The 19,707-nt window shown below is 45.5% G+C and overlaps 1 protein-coding gene across 2 annotated transcripts in view; it reads right to left on the bottom strand.

The window, feature by feature from the left end:
* Positions 1-19,707, bottom strand: part of DOCK2 (dedicator of cytokinesis 2) — a 448,549-nt gene that overhangs the window by 33,114 nt on the left and 395,728 nt on the right. For both annotated transcript variants that reach the window (XM_032158599.2, XM_032158600.2), the window contains exons 35-40: positions 15,944-16,100; positions 13,961-14,001; positions 9,403-9,493; positions 8,409-8,528; positions 4,658-4,747; positions 2,959-3,063 (exon numbers count right to left, since the gene is read on the bottom strand). In XM_032158599.2, the coding sequence (XP_032014490.1) occupies positions 2,959-3,063; positions 4,658-4,747; positions 8,409-8,528; positions 9,403-9,493; positions 13,961-14,001; positions 15,944-16,100 (604 nt within the window). The remainder of the gene's footprint in view (positions 1-2,958; positions 3,064-4,657; positions 4,748-8,408; positions 8,529-9,402; positions 9,494-13,960; positions 14,002-15,943; positions 16,101-19,707) is intronic.

The following is a 19,707-nucleotide window of genomic DNA, read 5'->3' as shown; positions in this document are numbered from 1 at the left end:
AAGGGGCCAAGCAAAGCTGGGGAGCTTGTAAATTGACCACGGCCCATGGGGACTTCCAGTGCATGACTCTCCTCTTGGTTTCCCCACAGGGAAAGGAAGGGCTCAACTCACTGACCTAGCAGAGGCCATCACTACTTTAAAGGGTCTGGGTCTAGAGGAAGGGAAGATCATGGATGCTGAGAACTTTCTTCTTCTTACCATCCTATGTACAGCTTCCAGAATAATTACTCACTCAGGTTTCACTGTGTCACACCCACTCTCCTATATACATGGCCACAACATTTCCCCGTTGCCTGTAATGGGCCATGTGGGCTGGACCTGTGGGCGGGAAGGGCTCAGCATTCATATCCTCATCACCTGGCTTCTGGCTCTAAGCCTGTGAAAACACACTCTTTATCCTTCCTGACCATGTTAGTCTCTTACAGACCAGTGGTTCTCAACTAAAGGTGATGTTGTCCCCCAAGGGACATCGGCAGTATCTAGAAACATTTTTTGGTTGTCACAACTGGGAGTGGAGGATGTTACTAGAACCTACGGGGTAGAGGCTAGGGATGCTGCTAACATCCTATGATGCACAGCACAGCCCCACAAAGAAGAATTTTCAGGCCCAAAATATCAACAGTGCTGGGTTGAGAAACTCTGCTCTAGACATCTGTGCCACCCATACTGCCTAAAACGGCCCCTAAGTTCTTCTGTCCAAACACACATCTGTCATACATCTCTACATATCAGTGCTTCCAAACCTGGCTGATCGTCCAAGGAGCCTAGGAGACTTTAAAAAATTCAGATTCCCAGCTGGGCGCGGCGCTCACGCCTGTAATCCCAGCACTTTGGGAGGCCGAGGCAGATGGATCATGAGGTCAAGAGATGGAGACCATCCTGGCCAACATGGTGAAACCCAGTCTCTACTAAAAATACAAAAATTAGCTGGGCATGGTGGTGTGTGCCTGTAGTCCCAGCTACTTGGGAGACTGAGGCAGGATAATAGCTTGAACCCGGGAGGCGGAGGTTGCAGTGAGCCGAGATCAAGCCACTGCACTCCAGCCCGGGTGACAGAGCAAGACTCCATCTCAAAAAAAAAAAAAAAAAAAAAGAAAAAACGTTCAGATTCCCAGGGCACACTCCAGACCTGCTGAAATGGAATCTGTGGGAGTGGGGCCCAGGAGCCTGCATGTTTACCAAGTTCCCCAGGGGATTCTGACATACAGCCAGGTTTCGGAAGCCACCTCTACTTCCTCCATGAAACCCACACCCCTCTCTGAGGATCATGGCAATCACTCCTGCAGGCCCACTCTCAGTTCTCCATTGATTGTTGATTAATAATTGTGAGTGATTTATCTCCTTGACTAGACTAAATCAAGTGAGGTTGGAGACCAGATTTGCTATTTCTTTTGTATTTCCCTCACCCTGGAGCTGAACCATAGGCTCACAGACTGAAGGAAGCCTACTGGTGACCTAATCCAATTTGTCATGTGATGGGTAAATAAGCCACTACAGCAGCGGTTCAGAAACTGTGCTCCAGGGACACCTTAGGTTCCCAAGACCCTCTCAGGAACCACAAGATCACACTGTTTTCACAATAACATGAAAGCTGTTATTTATCCTTTTCATTCTCCTTCTCCCATGAGTGTACAATGGAGCTTTCTGAGGCTGCATGATGCGTGATCACAACAGATTGCAGAAGCAGACATGAGAATCTAGATGTCTTAAGTCAGACATTAAAGAGATTTGCAGGACGGGCGCGGTGGCTCACGCCTGTAATCCCAGCACTTTGGGAGGCCGAGACGGGCGGATCACGAGGTCAGGAGATGGAGACCATCCTGGATAACACAGTGAAACCCCGTCTCTACTAAAAATACAAAAAATTAGCCATGCGTGGTGGTGGGCAGCTGTAGTCCCAGCTACTCGGGAGGCTGAGGCAAGAGAATGGCATGAACCCGGGAGGCAGAGCTTGCAGTGAGCCAAGATCACGCCACTGCACTCCAGCCTGGGCAACAGAGCAAGACTGTCTCAAAAAAAAAAAAAAAAAAAAAGAGAGAGAGAGATTTGCAGAAATGTGAAGCAATCTCATTATTTTCACTGATTTTTTTTTATTGGAAAATAAAGCTATTTTTCCTAAAATTGCAGTTTATGTTAACACGTAACGGGTTTATTATTGTTGTTTTTATTTTTAAATTTTTATTTATTTTTTGAGACAGGGTCTCTCTTTGTTACCCAGGCTGGATGAAGTGCAGTGGCCCCATCATGACTCACTGTATCCTCAACCTCCTGGGTTCAGGTAATCCTCCTGTCTCAGGCCCCAAACAGCTGGGATTACAGGTGCACATCACCACGCCCAGCTAATTTTTGTATTTTTTGTAGAGACAGGGTTTCACCATGTTACCCAGGCTGGTCTCGAACTCCTGAGCTCAAGTAATCTGCCCACCTCAGCCTCCCAAAGTGCTGGGATTACAGGCATCAGCCACCATGCCTGGACCATTATTATTTTCAAATAAATGAACACTTTAAAAAACATTTTCTTAGTTTTAATTTCTCATGTGGTAAATGTAGATAGAGATTATACACACAAGTTCTTTGGGGTCTTCAGTAATTTTTAAGAGAGAAAGAAGGTTCTGAAACCAAAAAGTCTGAGAACGACTGCCCTACAGTAACTCCTGAAAGCAAATCTCTGCCAGCAAACATCCTCCAGCCTCTCTTTGAACACCTCATTCCAGTGACGGGGAACTCACTACCTCACGAGGCAGCTGTAGTTGCTGTGTAGTTAGAGAAACACAGTAGATGAGAAATGCTGGTGATTATGATGGGGGCTATTGACTGGGGAGTCTCCTGGGGATGGGGGCAGCACTCAGAGAAGAGCACCGCTTCTGAGCACAAGCAAATCTTCAAAGCATAGAGGGACCGCTAAGATGCCAAGGCCCCGGGGCCCTCGCCTGGTGTCCAAGTCACCCCCAAACTCACCCGCAGAAAGGAGGGGAATCCCTGGCCGTAGTATCCAACAGCAAAGTAGTCTGGTTTGGGCCTGAGGATTTTCATGATGCTTTCATAGAATTTTGCCTGCTGGATCTAAAGGAAGAAAACAAGGTTTGTTGCAACACAGATGTGTGTCAAAGGCACATTCAACTCGAAGAGGCCTTAGTGAAGACATTATCATTATACCAGAGCCAATGAGCCATGTGCACATATTTGCATATCTGTGCTGTGTCTATAATCACAATAGTAACAGCTATATTTACAGTATACCAGGGACTGTGTTAATCACTGTACCTGCACCAGCGTGGTTACTTGAATCATCCTTGTAATAATCCCATGAGTATCTCCATTTTGCAGATAAAGAAATGGTGTCTCATAAAGCAGCCAGTAAGCATGGAGCTGAACCCAGTCAGTTGCATCCAGGGTCCCCATCATTGCATCTCTGCTCCCACCTCCATGCACACTTGGGCATGGATTTGTGAGGCTATGGAATGAATAAATGCCCCCCGATATAGATGTTTTCCTGTGCATGTATACCTAAGACATTTCATCTATTTTAAGAGGTGTGTGTTTCTTGTATTTTAACATCTCTGGAAACAGTCTGAATCTTACTTTACACCTAATGGCCTCTTATAACTGCAGTTGGCCCTGAAGGAATCATGACATAGCACAATAAGAAGAATGGTGTATGATTGATGGCATCTTCCATTTGATGCAATCTGGAAGATATATGTGGATCTAGACAGGTGCCTGTGTGATGTGGACTCTGTGCAGGCAGGTGCACATACATTAGTGTGTGCTTGAATGTATCCTGGGGGTGGGTGTGTGTGTGTGTCTTGGGCATAGGCATTGGCAAACATCTATGTGGAGGTACACGTGGGGCAGGTATCAGGTGTCTCTTGGTGCAAGCACATGTGTGTGTACTTGTGTATTATCTTACAAACAGTGAAAACAGTTAACAGCTCTGCTGTTTTTAACAAGATCACCATACCTTCCCCCCACCAAAAGCTATCAATCCTCTCCTAACATTCTGACTCTGTAAGTCGCTGGCCTGGCCTCTCTAAATGGGCTAAGAGGGGTCCCTGGGGTCCTGATGCTCAGGCAGCCAGAAAATATGTGGGGAGTGTGGGTGGAAGGGAAGCGGCCAAAAAGTTCTGCATTTCCCTGCAGAGTCCAACTCCCCGCCAAACCCAGGCTTCTGCAGTACAAGCAGGATCGGCTGGGCTGGCTTCCCCCACTCTCCACTTCCCCCACCAAATCCGGAGCATCGAGATGCTAATGGGAGTAACCAGATGGGGAGCATTTTAATGTGATTTATCTGTTAATCAGAAAACACAAATTTATGTTTTTATTTAATTGGTTTAGTGATTTGTGGAACTTTTACTGCAAATGTAGCACAGCGTTTATTGGGGCTGCAGCAGCGGTGGCAGTTGCAGCCCCACGCAGGTACTCAATGCTCCCTCTGAGAAGCTGTCACCGAAGCATTTCCCCACGACATCTGTCTTTGGAAATACTCCCCATGGGAAGGGAGATGCTCAGTACAGCCTCGCTCAGGTCCTACTTCCATTTGTTTTCTATTTCCCTAACCCCGCCTGGCCCTCATCCCCATCTCCCCAGGATCTGGGGTGAGCTGAGGCCCTGAGCACCCAGCCTGCAGGGCATTCAGCCCTCCCAGGGGATGCCTTACCAGGTTCTGGCTGAGCAGCTCATAGTCAAATATCTCCATCTCGTACTGTTCCGCCAGCTCCTTGCACAGACTGATGGCCTCTTCCCACATCTACAGGAAGGTCACAGAGACAAAGGTGAGACGGCACCTCCGGGTTTGCATAGCCCTTGATGAGGAAGGGACCCAGGTGTAGCTGTGCTTCCTGGGACTGAGGGGAAACCTCGCTCTGACCCGGACCCACCCCCCATACAGAGGGGTCCAGGGGCTTCCTAGAGAAGATGACCTTCCTCTGGCCTCTCATCTGAGTTTCTTGATAAACAATTGAGTAGGCACAGTTGAGGCTAAACCCTTTATTTATGTGCTCTCTGATTCTTCACAACCACTCTGAGAGGTAACTGACAGCATCTTCATTGTCCAGGTAAGAAACAGAGGTTCAGAGAGGCCCAGCAACCTGTCCCGGGGCAAACACCTCCCTAAAAGCAGGATCAGGATGCAAGCCCCCGTGTGTGTCTCCAGGGCCTTGCTCTTCAGTCCCTGCCTCCCACGTGCTCGTGTTTAGTGAATGAAACCTTTGATTCCCTCAGCCTCCTCAGGGAGGTGTTGGCTCCCTTTTCCAAAGATAAATGGTTCACAGAGAAGTGAACAAGGTGGCTCAAGGTCAGAGTTTCCAGGGACAAAGTTGGGATCAGGCCCCAGTTCTCCTGATATTCAGCCCTGGGATTCTTCTACTCTGCCAATCCTGCCGCTATTTAATGGGATTATTTGATGTGTGGAAGTAAGGAGTCAGGTAGCATAGCGGTGGAAGGGGTGGTGCTAGAGTATTAAAAAAAAATTAAGACAGACTGTTTTTTAATAGTAGGTCTTCTCCATCTTAAGAGAAAAAATTCTAAACAAAGAAACCCTAGACATAGTGGATAACTCTTCTCTCCTCTGTCTTAGACGAGAGTCAATAGATCACCTCACTCTCTTAGACCAAAGGAGGTCAGGACGGTCTGCAGAGTCAGGGGAGATGCAGGGTGGACCGGAGGCTGGCAAGCTCAAGGGATACCCACTACATTTCACCTTCAGTTTAAAATGGAAAATGCACCTAAATGGAGAAGCTGGGGGAGGTAGGAGGAGGAGAGAGGGGAGGTTGCCAAAATGCAGTGTGAGCTGTGTAGCAAAAGTGCTCTCTCTGCATCCAAGCATAAAAATAAATAAAACCAAGTGCCGAGTGGAGAAGCCACGGCTGTAAACCCACGGACAGCTTAGCAAGCAGCATAAAAATGCTTTATGTTGTAGGAGGAGGAATCAAGTGTACAGGCCAGACTGGGGTTTTCTCTTCACCCTGAACCTGAAGTTTGGGGTAATACCCCTGGACTGGGCCAGGGGACTGTTGGGCTCAAGTATAGGTCTTTGTCTACTTCTCACCATAATGTGAACAGGGAGAAGAAATGCTCTCCCCATGGGTGAACAGATCACTAAGAGACCAGGCAAGGGGCGGGGCAGGAAGTCAGGTGCCTGGGATTTCCTCCCAGGTCTGCCTGTGTGGCCAATGGGACCTCTGACAGTCACTAATTTCTCTGAGTCTTACACATTCATTACTAAGCACACAGTGGGTTCTGGGCATGGTGTGGTGTGCAGTAATGAAACAGATATAAAGATGGATGAGACACAGACTCGGCTGTCATGGAACATCAGTGGACAAAGCATATACATCAATAGATGAAATCATTTGGTTTTGAGGAATTTAGAGTAGTCTGTCGGGTGATTGCAAGATGAACTTATGGAGCAGAAAACCAGCATGTGTGCCTGGAGCAATGAACCTCCCTGAGGAGGTATAGGGAATGAAAGCTGAGGGGGCACTGAGGAGTTTGGACTTCCTTCTAGAAGCTTCCATAGCAGTGGCTTTCAGGGTAAGCTGTACCCATCTGCTCCCTCCTCTTTGCTCCCTTGCCTTTTTCCCCGTTATTGCACAATGCCAAAGGGCAATGCAAAAAATATTATTATTGGCATGTCTGTTTTGCCCACTAGACAGTAAGTTCTTTGAGGTTGGAGATCATGCCTTTTTCCTCTCTGCTCAGCATAGAGTGGGCTGAATTGCATATCTTGCTGAGGACAAAGCTCAACGTGTACTTTTAGGCTCTCACACTGCAACCCATTTAATCAGCTGATAAACAAATAGTAAGCTCTGACTTGACACCCAGCAGGGCAGGAGGTTCAAGGGATGGCAGCATCTCTGCCCTCAAGAGGCTTATAATTGTAAATTATGAAAACAGTGCTCTCCAACTGCTTGGGTCTTGGGAATTTATAAGCCCTTCCACAGACATTACCTCATTTTATCTTTCCAGAGAAGGTAGAGGGATCCGACTAAGACAGATGAAATAAACTACAGTGACAAGACAGGCCCAAATTAAGTGCTAAATTATGTCCTGATGAACTGTAAGAGGTCTTGCAATGCAGAGGAGAGGGAGGGCTGCAGGTGAGCCCAAGGACTCAAGAAAGCTTGAGAGAGGAAGTGGTGGAGTAGGGTAATGATGATGTTACTGGCATTTCACCAGCTATTACTATGCACTAGGTCCTATGCTGGGTGCTCTACATGCATTTTCTCACTCTATTTTCACAGTACAACTAGAAAGAAGGTACTATTAGCATCTCACTGTTATGGGTGGGGAATTGGAGTCTCTTAGGTCAAGGGAAGGGTAGGTGGTAGAGGAGCAAGGATTGCAGATGGGTCATCTGGCCCCAGAGCTTGATCATGTGGCCACTGAGCAATGTTCTCTATAGGGTGCATGACAGTTTGGGGGCTGGTACTTCCTGAAGGTCCACCAGAGGCTGGAGCTGGGCAGCAGCTGGTCTGGCCAATCTCCTGACCAAACCTAGCCAAGCATCCTTGCTGTTTAAAGATCAAGGATGACACTGCATGTCATTCATCCATTCAGTTCATTCATTTATGAATGCCCAGTGATTAGAACAGAACCTAGGACATAGGCCTACGTATTCACTGGGAACTTCCTAGGTTCTGTCCTAGTCACTGGGCATTTAGCAGTGGACAAGACAAGTCTCTGCTCTCATGGCATTCTAAATTGGGGAGCCAGAAAATAAACAAGTAAAAAGAAAATGAAAAAGATGATGTCTCATAGGAACAAGTGCTTTGAAGAAGCCATAAGGGTAACCTGGGGCAGAGGTGCTGCTGGTTTGTCTAGTGGTGGTCAGGGAAGACCTCCTTAGCATGTGACATCCGAGTGAAGCCCAGCCTTCCAGCAGGTAGCTATGGTGGCAGAATGCTTCCAGCTGGGAAAAGCAAGTACACAGCCCCTGAGTTTGAAAAGAGCTTGGCATAGAGCATGTAAGCAAGAGGGACCCCAGCAGGGATGAAATGAGAGAGGCAGCCAGGGCACAGCTCATGTAGGGCCTCATGGGCCATGGGAAGGATTGCGTAATTTAAGTAGATTGGGGGAGCCATTGAGAAATTGCGAGCAGGCGAATGGCATAATCCAATCTATGTTTTATGATCATCCTATTTGCTATATGGAGGATGATCTGTTGGGGGTAGTGGAGGAAGCAGGAAAATTGTTTAGGATCCATTGCAGTGCCCAGGTAAGCAATGTCGGGGCCTTACATGGAGGTGGAAGGAATGGAGATGGAGAGGAAGTGGAGAGAAGTGATCAGAATTAGGATTTGGAGGGATATCTGACAGAGCTGAGGATGGATTGGATGTAAGGTATGGGACAGAACCATCCTTCCAGTGGCCAGGGTCCCCATAGAGAGAGCGGGGGCAGGGACAGATTACCTTTCCTTTGTCAAAGTAGCCTATGATGGTCTCGTAGAGCGTCTCCTTGAGCTGCCGGTGTGTCTGGGGGTGCTGCTGGCCTGTCTGCATGACCTGTGATGCACATTGCTCATCTGACCACTGTGAAGAGAAGACACAGGAAGTCACACAGGGCGGAGAGGCTGCCAAGAGCAGGTGTCTTCCTAGGATTAAAGGCAGGAACTACCCCCCCCACACACACACACACACCCTGTCCTTTCCATCTCTCCTCCTTTGTTGAACTCAGCTTATTTCTGGAAACTTGGGGTACCACTGGAGAGGCTGCCCTTTTGAGGCATGAGTACCCAGGATATTTGGAGGTTGCCCTCCAGGCAGCACTAATGTCCCAAGTCCCAAAACAGACAAATGAGGGAACATGAAATATTAAAACCACAGTGATTAGGAATCAGACGAAGCCCTGCAAACACCCTCCCCTCTGCTAGCTTCCCCCAATCTGTCCCGGGTGCCAGTGGTCAGTCAGAGAGATGCTGAGCTGCAATTTCCACTTGTGAAGCCTCCTGGTTTTTGTTGAGTTGCATTTATCTTACTCTTTATTGGCTCTCTGTGTGTTGTTTGTAGGGATTTACTTTGAACCCCTAAGAAACATGCTCCCAGCTCTCCCAAAGCCAAAGGAAATCATTCTGATTTTCTTCCCAGCTACAGCTAAGTTCTCAACAGAAGGAATGCAGCTCAGTGGGCATGCCAATGATTTACTGTTAATAGCAGTTTAGATATTATATAAAACTGCAAAACTCATCTTGGAGGGGGGTTGTTGCTAAATGTAAAGATCACTCAAAACCACATGTGACTGGGGAAGCAGTACAAAAAGTATCCTGCCAGCTCAAGAGTTTGGAGACACAGGGCAAAAAAAACTTGTTTGGATTCTTCTCCTTTTTTTTCTTTTTTCACTCTTCGACTTGATGTGAGGCCCTGTCAGGAGCCCAGCATAAATGCCCTTCACCCAAAGTGACAGTACCTTGAGAAGCCAGGTGTGGAGAAGGAGCGTGTAGGCAGCCTCTGTGTAATTGTCACAGTCCAGGTGAAGATCGCGGAGTTTGTATAGGTACCTGTTTGAGGGAAAATATGCACTAAGGTACCAGGTGCAGTGAAAAGGAGACACCTGGCAGGGACAAGCAGGAGCCCAGAGAAAAACTGGGCACCTCTCTGGGTCACAAGAAAGTCCTCCTCCCTGGATAACCAGAACTTTGTGTGGGTGATGACAGCACCTAGTGCGTGTTTGGTACTTAGTGCATGACAGGTACTAAGCTAAGTATTTTAAATTTCTTAGATTACTTAATATTTATGACAACCCTGTGAGATGAGTCTCAGGAATTCCTCTTTTCAGATGAGAGAACTGTTGCCTGGATAAGTTAGGTGCCATTCCAGCTAACATGCAACTTGATAATCAATGGTCTGGCCAATGCAATATGACAAGCAAGAGAAATAAAGGAAGGAGAGAGAGACAATTTATCAGGAGTTCTGTGCTAATAAACAGAAGAGTCAGGACATGATGCCTACTCTTAATCACGGTGGCATTGCAGGAGTATGAACAAGCCACAGCAGCTGTAAGGGGCAGTTCCTACCCCTCTCTGCAGAGTTCTCTGGGTGTAAGTAAGTGCATTTTTTGGTAATAAAAGGAAGTGGATCAGGGGCTGGAGAATAGATATTCATATGTAGACCTTGAGCTGTCAGTAGGAAGAGTTAGCTATTTGACTGCCATCACATTTTAACTTCCTTTCCCTTTGAAAAGTGAGATCCCAGTTATGAACCACGAGATGGCAATATAGCTGAGGGGTACTGAGGATGAAAACAAGGACAAAGGAAGGGTGCTTTGGAAAATTCTTAGATAACTGATCCATAATAGGTATTAAGGGGCAGTGAATTAACTTCTCTGTGCCTTAGTTTGCTCATCTGTAAAATGGCAACACTCACAGAACCTATCTATAAAGTGACTGGGCATATAAAGGGCCAAGGAGACCATGTGTGTCTTACAAAAGGCTCAATACATGACAGCTCGCATTGCTGCTAAGAAATGCAAGTATGCACTGAAAGTAATTAGTCTGTAGCCAGCACTGAGCAGCAACAGTTGTTACCTATTATCACTGTGAACTAGATTCCTCTACAAAACATTCTCTCCTGCCACTGCTGGAAACAGAATCCAGAGGCAATGAACCACTGCATTGGTGACCTGCATATCATTAGCAGGATTTATTTAAACCCAACTCTAAGTAATGTGTTGAGGGGATATGCTGATTTCTTCCTGTGAGAGGAGAGACAAAGAATGAATGCCTGCCATGGTGCCAGCATTCCACCCTGACCCACTGTCTCACACCAGGCAACACAGGGTTTCTTGGGCATCTACACTCAATGCATGTCTCAATGCTCAGGTTTATGTTCCTTTTGGGAAAAAGGCTTTCTGCACGAAGCTCACCAAAGGAGAAGCGAATGTTCAGTGTTCCTGGCCACATAAAATGGGCCAGTGGGTCAAATGTAGGCTGCCTGAAATCAGGGTAGGGACCGCCAAAGACTTTGAAGTGAGGAAAGGTCACCTAGTGGTGATTTGATAGCTGCTGTGCCAGGATACCCTGGCAGTCTTTTGTTCATTCACTTATTCATTCAGCAAAGCTGTACCGGGCATCCAGGCTATATCAGGCCTTAGAGATAAACAGTGACAAATGCAGGCACTGTTCTCAGGGTTTGGGATTTAGAGTCTAGGAGAAGAGACAGGCATGAATCAAATCATCAGACACATAACTGCAAGAACACAGCGATGATATGCGTTGTGAAGGAGTGGTCTACGGTACTAGGAGAGCAGGCTTTATCCAGGTGGGGAAAAGAGGGGCTTCTAAAAAGATTCCTATGGCATAACTGTTGATCTGAAGGGGAAAGGGACGAGTTGGGAGAGTTTCCCAGGCAGAAACATTTGTTCATTCATTCATTCAACAAATGGGTGTTTTATTATCATGTGTATTTTTATCAATTCATCCTTCCAACAACTCTATTAAGATGAGAAAACTGAGATCCAGGTTAAGAGAGCTAAAGCCAGGAGCAGATTTCAAGCTCAGTGATTTCTGCTTTCATAGACACAGCCTTTCCACTCTCCTCCCACCTAATGTTCTGCTAATCAGAGTTAACCGTGAAATTGCACACGACCTCCATGTAGAGTTTGGAATTTAGAAACACCTGTGTGTGCACACATGGCTTAATTCTGCCTTATCTCCTCCTGACCATCCTCGATGCCTTAGACCTCTAGATGGCTGAGTTCAAAAAACTTGGGGAGAGCAGCCCGGGGAGAGCTTCCTTGCTACTTTCAACTCCCCCTTTGGCACCCTCTCCTTTTCCTTGTTAACTCAAGGGTCTGATGATCTGCTACAGAACCCAAAAGAAGGCACCCTAATAAAAAGAAGACATCCCTCAACCAGGGATACCAAACTCAAGCACCTCCAGATGGCAGGGACAGGGAGTAGCACAGTAGGGAACAGAGATGATGTCGTGACAACAGTGCTCCAGGCCTGTCCAGAATGGCTGCCACCACCCAGTTCGGCTAACAGTCGTCAGAATAGGACAAGGGCCAAGTGTTGTCACGCCTTCTGAGTTTTCCAGGAGAAAAAGGAAATTTTGATTTTTATGTAAAATCTCCAGATTTTTAAATGTTGGCAGCCAATTAAAAATGTTTTTAAATATTCCGCCTGCCAAACAGAACAGATTTTCAGGCTATACCCTGTTTGCAGTCTGATTTAGACAAATATGGTTTTCCTAGATTACTACGGGCCTCAAATCTCCAAAGCTTGTGGAGGTCTGGGATTTGCCGTCTGTGTTTCTAAAATAAGAAGGGGAGAAACAAGGTTGGAGGGAGGAAACAATGTGGCAGCCGTATTACCTATAATACTTCATGTAATCCTCAAAACAGAAGGTAGGATGGAAACACTCTACAGGTAGGAAAACCTCAACCCAGAAAGATTGAGTAATTTATCCAAGGTTACAGAAAAAGCGAGGCAAGGAGCGATGTCTTTCAGACCCCAAAGCTTTGCGCTGCTACAATAAGATATGACTAATGACGTTATAAATATCCCAAACTCTGGACAACCTATAAAATTATTTTTTCTCCATATGATAGCTCCTATTTCTGGAGTAATGCTAAACTAGGTACCTAGATATATCTGCCGTAATAGCAGAGTGAGTGTAGACTTGAAGTCTCTGCCCTCTGACAGAATGTGACAAAAGCCCTCTAAATACCTTGCTCCTCAATCTTCTAGTTGACTCTACCTCAAGGGCTCCAGCCTCATAAGGATGTGCATAAAGGTATATGTCCAAGAATTTTGTTGTTGTGGCCGGGCGCAGTGGCTCACGCCTGTAATCCCAGCACTTTGAGAGGCCAAGGTGGGCGGATCACCTGAGGTTGGGAGTTCCAGGCCAGCCTGGCCAACATGGTAAAACCTCGTCTCTACTAAAAATACAAAATTAGCCAGGTGTGGTGGTGCAGGCCTGTAGTCCCAGCTACTTGGGGGGCTGAGGCACGAGAATTGCTTGAACCCAGGAGGCAGAGGTTGTGGTGAGTTGAATTGGCACCACTGCACTCCAGCCTGGGCAAAACTCTGTCTCAAAAAAAAAAAAAAATTGTTTTTGTGCTTTTTATTGTAGAAAAAGTTGGAAACAATCTAAATGTTCAACAATATAGGATTGGCTATATAAATGATGGTATATTCTGGAAAAAATTTTATAGTTTCATTTAAAATGATGTTGATCTACATCTGTCGACATGGAGTTCTTGTCAAGTTAGAAAAAGCAAAGAATAAATTACAAGTAATATAAACCCATTTTTGCAAAAAATATGCATGCATAGAATTCAATGTATATATAAATATAAAAAAGTCCTGCAAATATGTATGGATTATGGGAATTTATTTCATTTTTTGTGTTGCTTGCCCGTATTTTATGTTTATTTTTGTTTTGTAATAAGTATGTTATTATAAATAAAAGTAACAATAATTTTTAAATTGCAGAAAAAAATATGAGATTCTGAGAAAAATTGGCAAAGGAGTTCTTTGCTTCAGGCTAATGTCCCCAAAAAACCCTTCATGATATATTCAAATAATATCATTTAAATGCCTACAAGGATGCAGATATCATGCATCTTAGTATCTTTTTTTTCCCTTCAAAACTGGGCTAGTCAATGGTCTTACTACATGTCTGGACTCGGGCTTCACAGTAATTTATCCAAGCTCAGCCCTGCAACAATGCAAATGCACCCCAACAGTTCAAATCACAAAGTATTCACTCTTAAGGAAAATATGATCTGTGGGAACAACAGGACAGCATAGAAGGCCAGATGATTTCAAGTGGTTTTATGGGGCTGACTGTGGGAGAATGAAAGGAGTTGAATCTGGAGAAATTGACAGGAATCAGAACACAGGGGGCCTGAATGTCAAGAAGAGAAGTTTAAATTTTATCCTGAAGGCAGCAGGGAGCCATCGATGGATACTGAGCAGGCAAGTGACACAGCAGGTCTGGATTTTAGAAAATATGAATCTTACCTTATGTACATCTCCTCCCTGTTGTTATCTTTGTAGAAATTCTAGGTAAGGGAGGAAAAACAATGGTGAGCATTGTTCTTTGCAATATCACAGAGGTCAAGGGTGTGGTGATGATGAGAGGAAGATTGCTGTTTAGTATCTGGGTACCCTGAGATAGGAATAGGAAATTTATTTTCCTGGATGCACCAAAGATGCATCAAATAGCCTAATTGGAAGATTCTGTTTTGAAAGTCACTTCCCTGACCCTTAGACTACAAAGGAACAGAGGACTTGATGTGTCTCAGCCATCACATATCAGGAGGTGCAGTTCAGTTTTTTGCTGCATTGAGAGGTGGGCTGCCAAGACTGGGGTAGTCTACTTTGACTAAGCCCACACTGAAAGGCAGCCCAGCTTTATGTTTCAAAGCTCAGGCCTTGCACTGGAAAGAACCTGAGTTGGAAAGTGAGTGATAGCACCTCGGTAATAGTAATAGATCAGAATTCCTGATAGTGCGGAACTATCAGGAATTATATAGGATTCTGTCACCAAAACATTTAAACTTGGCAATACATAGGAATCTAGGTCCCTATTCCAGCTCAGGGGCCATTTAGATTAGTAGTTGCCCTGGACTTCACCAGCAGAGATCCTAATCCCATGGCATTTTTTAAACAAGCCCTTACAGATTCTGAGCCAGGTGGTCCTGGTCCAATCCATGAGCCACACCAGGTGCATGTCCTGGTTTAATGCAGCACACCCACATGCACCTGAGGCTCAGAGAGAGGCGGCGACATGTTCCAGAGCACACAGTCAATGGGTGGCAAATCATACCGGACATCATCTGTCCTGATACCACCTCCATCCCCACCCTCCTCCTTGACACCATATTTAAGCAACGCACTAAAAACTAGTGGTGTCTAAATGCTTGGAGAACTGTCTGTCCCAAGCATTCCCCCTGATCTTAGCTGGCTGTTAAAGGTCATTTTCCTTAACCAACTCTGTCTCTCAGAGAGAAGCTGCTCAGCTCGTGGAAAACACCTCTTCATGATCTTTATGTAAACTGGGCCTGGTGGAGTTATTAGCAATGAATTCCTTTCCGCTGTCATCAGGATTTTTAAACTCTCCTTGGCATTCTGGAAAATCAATGGCAATATCTAGGCTGTTGTAAAAAAGTGCATTTAGGGTAAAGGGAGGCCACACAACAGAGCTAAGGGGACAGGGTTTGTTTCAGGAGCCTTGGGAATGGTAGGGAGGTTGATGTGACGATGCCACATGGCCTTTTGGTCAACTTCATTCTTTAAACCATTTTAAGGTGGGATGACATGGTGAATATGAAGCATTATGGCTGCTTACCTGTCTCCTGGTCGAATCACAGAGCATGTGAGAGAGGCTGTTTGGCAGCCAGCCTATGGGAGCTCATGGAATATAGGGGTTAAGAATCTGGGTCTGAGGTTAGCTTCTCTGGTTAACCTGGTTCATAGTAACAGCAGTTCTAGTTATTAGTGTGACTCTATTCTATAAGAAGAAGGAAACTAACACATAGGGAGCATTTAACCATGGGCCAGGACAACACAACCTAATGAAATTGGAACCATTATTTTCTCCATGTAATAGATAAGCAAACTAAGACTTCAGCACATTTCCTTAGCTTGTCCATCCTATTAATTATCAGCCATAGGATGGAAACCCAGAGGTTGTGTGACTCCAAAGCTCATACTCTTAGCCAGTCTATACTGTCATCTTCCTTCCACGTGATGTGTTGAGTGCTAAAGGGAATATGCATTAATCCCATGTTATAAATAAGGAGACTGAGGCATAGAAAGGTGAAGTGACAGCCTCAAGACACAGGGCTAGCAGAAAGCACAGCAGACGTTCCATTCCACACTTGTCTGCTTTCTAAAGCCCTTAAGCACCGCTTCCCTATGAAGAACTATCATGAGACCCAAAGCCAAGCCCACGCCCCCCACAGGGTTCTGGTCTGACTTGGACCCACCAGCCCCACGCACCAGCAGGTTCACAGTGCAGCTCATGCGGTTGTCTTTGCTCTCATCCGTCATCACGCCCCGGTAATCCAGTAGCTTCTCCAGGAGGCCTTTGACCAGGTTCACGAAGTTCTCCACTGACTTGGCAATGGTCGGGTGCTCTGCGGCACACTCCATCAGGCTGTGGCAGAGACCAGAGGGCAGTGAGCTCACGGCTGGGGAGAAAGACTCTGCTGGGGCCAGTGGGCAGTGGGATGGAGCACATGCAAAATCCGTCAGTCAACCCGAGTTCCCCTGACTGCTCCTTTTGTTCATTTATTCATGTATTTATCCATATAGTGCAGCAAATGTTTTTTTTTTTCTAACATCAAAATGGGAAAAAATAAAAATAAATAGTTTCCAGTATGGGTGATGATGGTGGGAGAGATGGTCACTTCTACCCACCTCCACCGAGAATAAATCAACAAAACTTTTTGGGGGAAGCAATTTTCATAGTATCTGCAAAAATTGTAAATGCGCATATCCTCTGACCCCACAACTCTACTTTGCAGAATCTGATCTACAGAAATATTCCTAGAAGTATACAAAGATATAATACTCACAAATTGTGTCTAATAGTGAAATAGATGGAAACATCTTAAATGTTCATCAATTGGGAAAGGCCTAAATAAATTACAGTATATTCACCAAATGGAATTCTATGGAGACATTAAAAATATTAGAGAGATTCAATATGTCTGGACATGAAAAGCTCTATAAAATATAGAGCTAAGTGAGAAAAGTAAGTCTCAGAAAAATATTTGTTTTTCATTTAACCAATTAACATAGAGTTTAGCATGGCCAGGGTGTTATTCTAAACCTCATGCAAATGGTAACTCATTTAACCTCCTGTCACAGTTTTATGAGAAGGGACTTTTGTAGATAGGGAAACGAAGGCATGGAGAGGTCCACTAAGCTGTCCAAGGTCACATGGTCAGGAATATCAAACAGTCTGGCCCCAGCATCCGTGTCTCTACCGCCAAACATTGCATGTGTGTGCAAGTGTACATGGCCATCATGTGTCTCTATGTGCTTATAAAGTGCCATGTACACTCAGCAAGGATAGACACCAAACTCATAGTGATGGCTGTTTCCAACAAGGCTTTAGGTGGGAAAATAGGAAAGAAAAGCCTCCATTTTTCTATTTAAGTATGTGTAAATTATTTTTTAAAATTATAATATTTGTTTTAGTATTCATATTCTAAATTTTAAAAACAAAAATAAAAATGTAACATCTTTAAGCATCTATTAGTTGCTAGGCATTGTGTGGTGGAGAGAAAGACATCAATATAAAAAAGAACCACACCTACTGTCTGGCAGCCCACAGGCTAGGTGGGGAGAAACAGATGGGTTAAAATTTTGTTTGATGACTATTTCTTCTTAATTACTTATTCTGTGCCAGACACTGTACTAGTCACTTAAGAAATCCTCACAGTAATTCTGATAAGTGAGAATTATTTCTCCCATTTTGCAGGTGAGGAAATGAAGGCTGAGAAAGATTAAAGGACCTTCCCAGTATCAGTCTGATAGTAAACTGAAGTGGTGACCTTAAGAATCAAGCCAATCATTGTTAAATTTAGGCGAGATATTTTTCCCACAGAGAAACACCACAACGTGTTCCCAGGCATCTCAAGTAGACATTATGCAGGCCACATGATTTGTATCTGTCTCCTCTCCCCATGGAACTGTAACTCTCCAGGGGCCCTTAGGAGGGTAAAGGTAAGAAAAGCAAGGACTTCTGAGGATCATTTCCTCCAAGAAGCCAAGCCAAGCTGCAAGAAGGCGACGTCTCAAACTGTGGCTGTGATAAGACAAATCCATCTTCACTCTGGGAGAAGCACCTGTTCCCTGGCTCTCAATGGGGAGATGCAAATGGCCCTGTGATTTAGACCTGTCTGGCTCAGCCACAGCTGTGCATGCCTCCTCCTGGGACAGTCACTTCTAGCCCTGTGTACCACCCTAATGACAATGCAACAAAGCTTCTTCCCAGTGTTTGGTGTGTGATTTTTTAAAGCTTTCCAGGGCAGGAGACATCTCGGGGTCTGAGCTTGGCCAGACCTGAGGTTCTCAGCCCTGGTCACATGATAGAATCACCAGGGGAGCTTTTACAAAGCCCAGTGCCCAACTTAGGTCAATAACCTTAGAATCTTCGAGGTTAGGATCCAGGCAGCAGTACTCTATTGTTTACATTCTCTAGGAGATTCCAACATGCAGCTAACATTAAGAACAACTGGGGCCAGGAGCGGTGGCTCATGCCTGTAATCCCAGCACTTTGGGAGGCCAAGGTGGGCAGATCACGAGGTCAGGAGATGGAGACAATACTGGCTAACACGGTGAAACCCCGTCTCTACTAAAAATACAAAAAATTAGCCGGGCGTGGTAGCGGGCGCCTGTAGTCCCAGCTACTTGAGAGGCTGAGGCAGGAGAATGGTGTGAACCCGGGAGGCGGAGCTTGCAGTGAGCCAAGATCGCGCCACTGCACTCCAGCCTGGGCGACAGGGCAAGACTCCGTCTCAAAAATAAAAAAGGAACAACTGGTTTTGTCCAGGACTTTGCAAACTTCCATGTGCATGGGGATCACTGGGGCATTGTGTTAATAGATTCTGATTCATCACAGCCGGGCTGGTTCCTGAGCAGCTGCCTTACTAACAAGTGCCCAGGTGATGCCAGTGCTGCAGGTCCATGGACCACACTTGGAGAAACCAGGGTTTAAAAGAAAAAGTCTTGGCTTTCTTTTTCTATTCTTTATGCATGAAGGAAGAAAGGTGCTCAAACCATCTAGGATTGGTGAAATGGATGGGAAAATTGGCTAGAAATGACCCATCCATCCACTATCCATCCTTCCACTCAACATGTGGCATTCTAGAAACCAGGGATTCAGAGTTCCAGGAGATCACAGTCTAGCATGGGAAACATAGATTAAAAATTAATCATAATATATAATGATACTACCACTTATTGAGTACTTCCTGTGTTCCAGACTGCATGCTAAGCCTGTTTAATTGTTTACCTTGTAATCCCACAACAGAGTATGAGTGACAATAACAAAAGCTTTGGGAATCATGAGAGAATGTAGCTAATTCCTCACACAGTGGAATGAAGGGTGGTGGACACTTGCCACACTGCTTCTGCTCTTGTCCTGGGAGGACAAGAGGGGGCTCACTCCTCCCTACAATTGATTTGTACTTGGCATTGGAGGCTTTTAGAGGGAGGATCCCAGACTCCCCCTCTCAGTCAGTGCTAATGAAACTGGACTTTCTTTCATTCCTTGAAATGAAATGAAATGACCTGTGACAGGCCCTCTTCCAGGGATTGAAAGGGTCTAGGTAGGATAAAGCCCCAAGAACATACATCTATCTGCTTCAACCTTCTGGTTCCCTCACCACTTCTAGAACTATTCCCAGGAATAAAATACAGAAAGGCAAGGGTGTGTCTTATGATTCCATTCAACGTGAGACTTACACTTTCAGATATACGTGGATCAATGAGTGTGGGCTCCAAGGAGAGCTCTGAGGGTAGGGAGAACTGGAGTGCTGCGTAAGGTTATATAGCTTGTGCACTGCACACAGCACATGAGGACTGAAATTCAGCCCCACTCCATGCCTTAAACCTTGTGTTCCTATGCAAGGCTGCAGTTGCCACAGGGAGAGTAGCTCTGTTCTATTCACCAAGGCCCCATCCAAGCCATGTGCCCACAGGACTGTATCTGCCCAGTGGGGGCCCTGTGTATCAGTGACGCCCTGAAAGAG

This window comes from Hylobates moloch, unplaced genomic scaffold (assembly GCF_009828535.3).
Source record: "Hylobates moloch isolate HMO894 unplaced genomic scaffold, HMol_V3 SCAFFOLD_6, whole genome shotgun sequence".
Taxonomy (NCBI): domain Eukaryota; kingdom Metazoa; phylum Chordata; class Mammalia; order Primates; family Hylobatidae; genus Hylobates; species Hylobates moloch.
The sequence above is the reverse complement of the archived record's forward strand: the minus strand, read 5'-3'. Positions and strand labels throughout refer to the sequence as shown.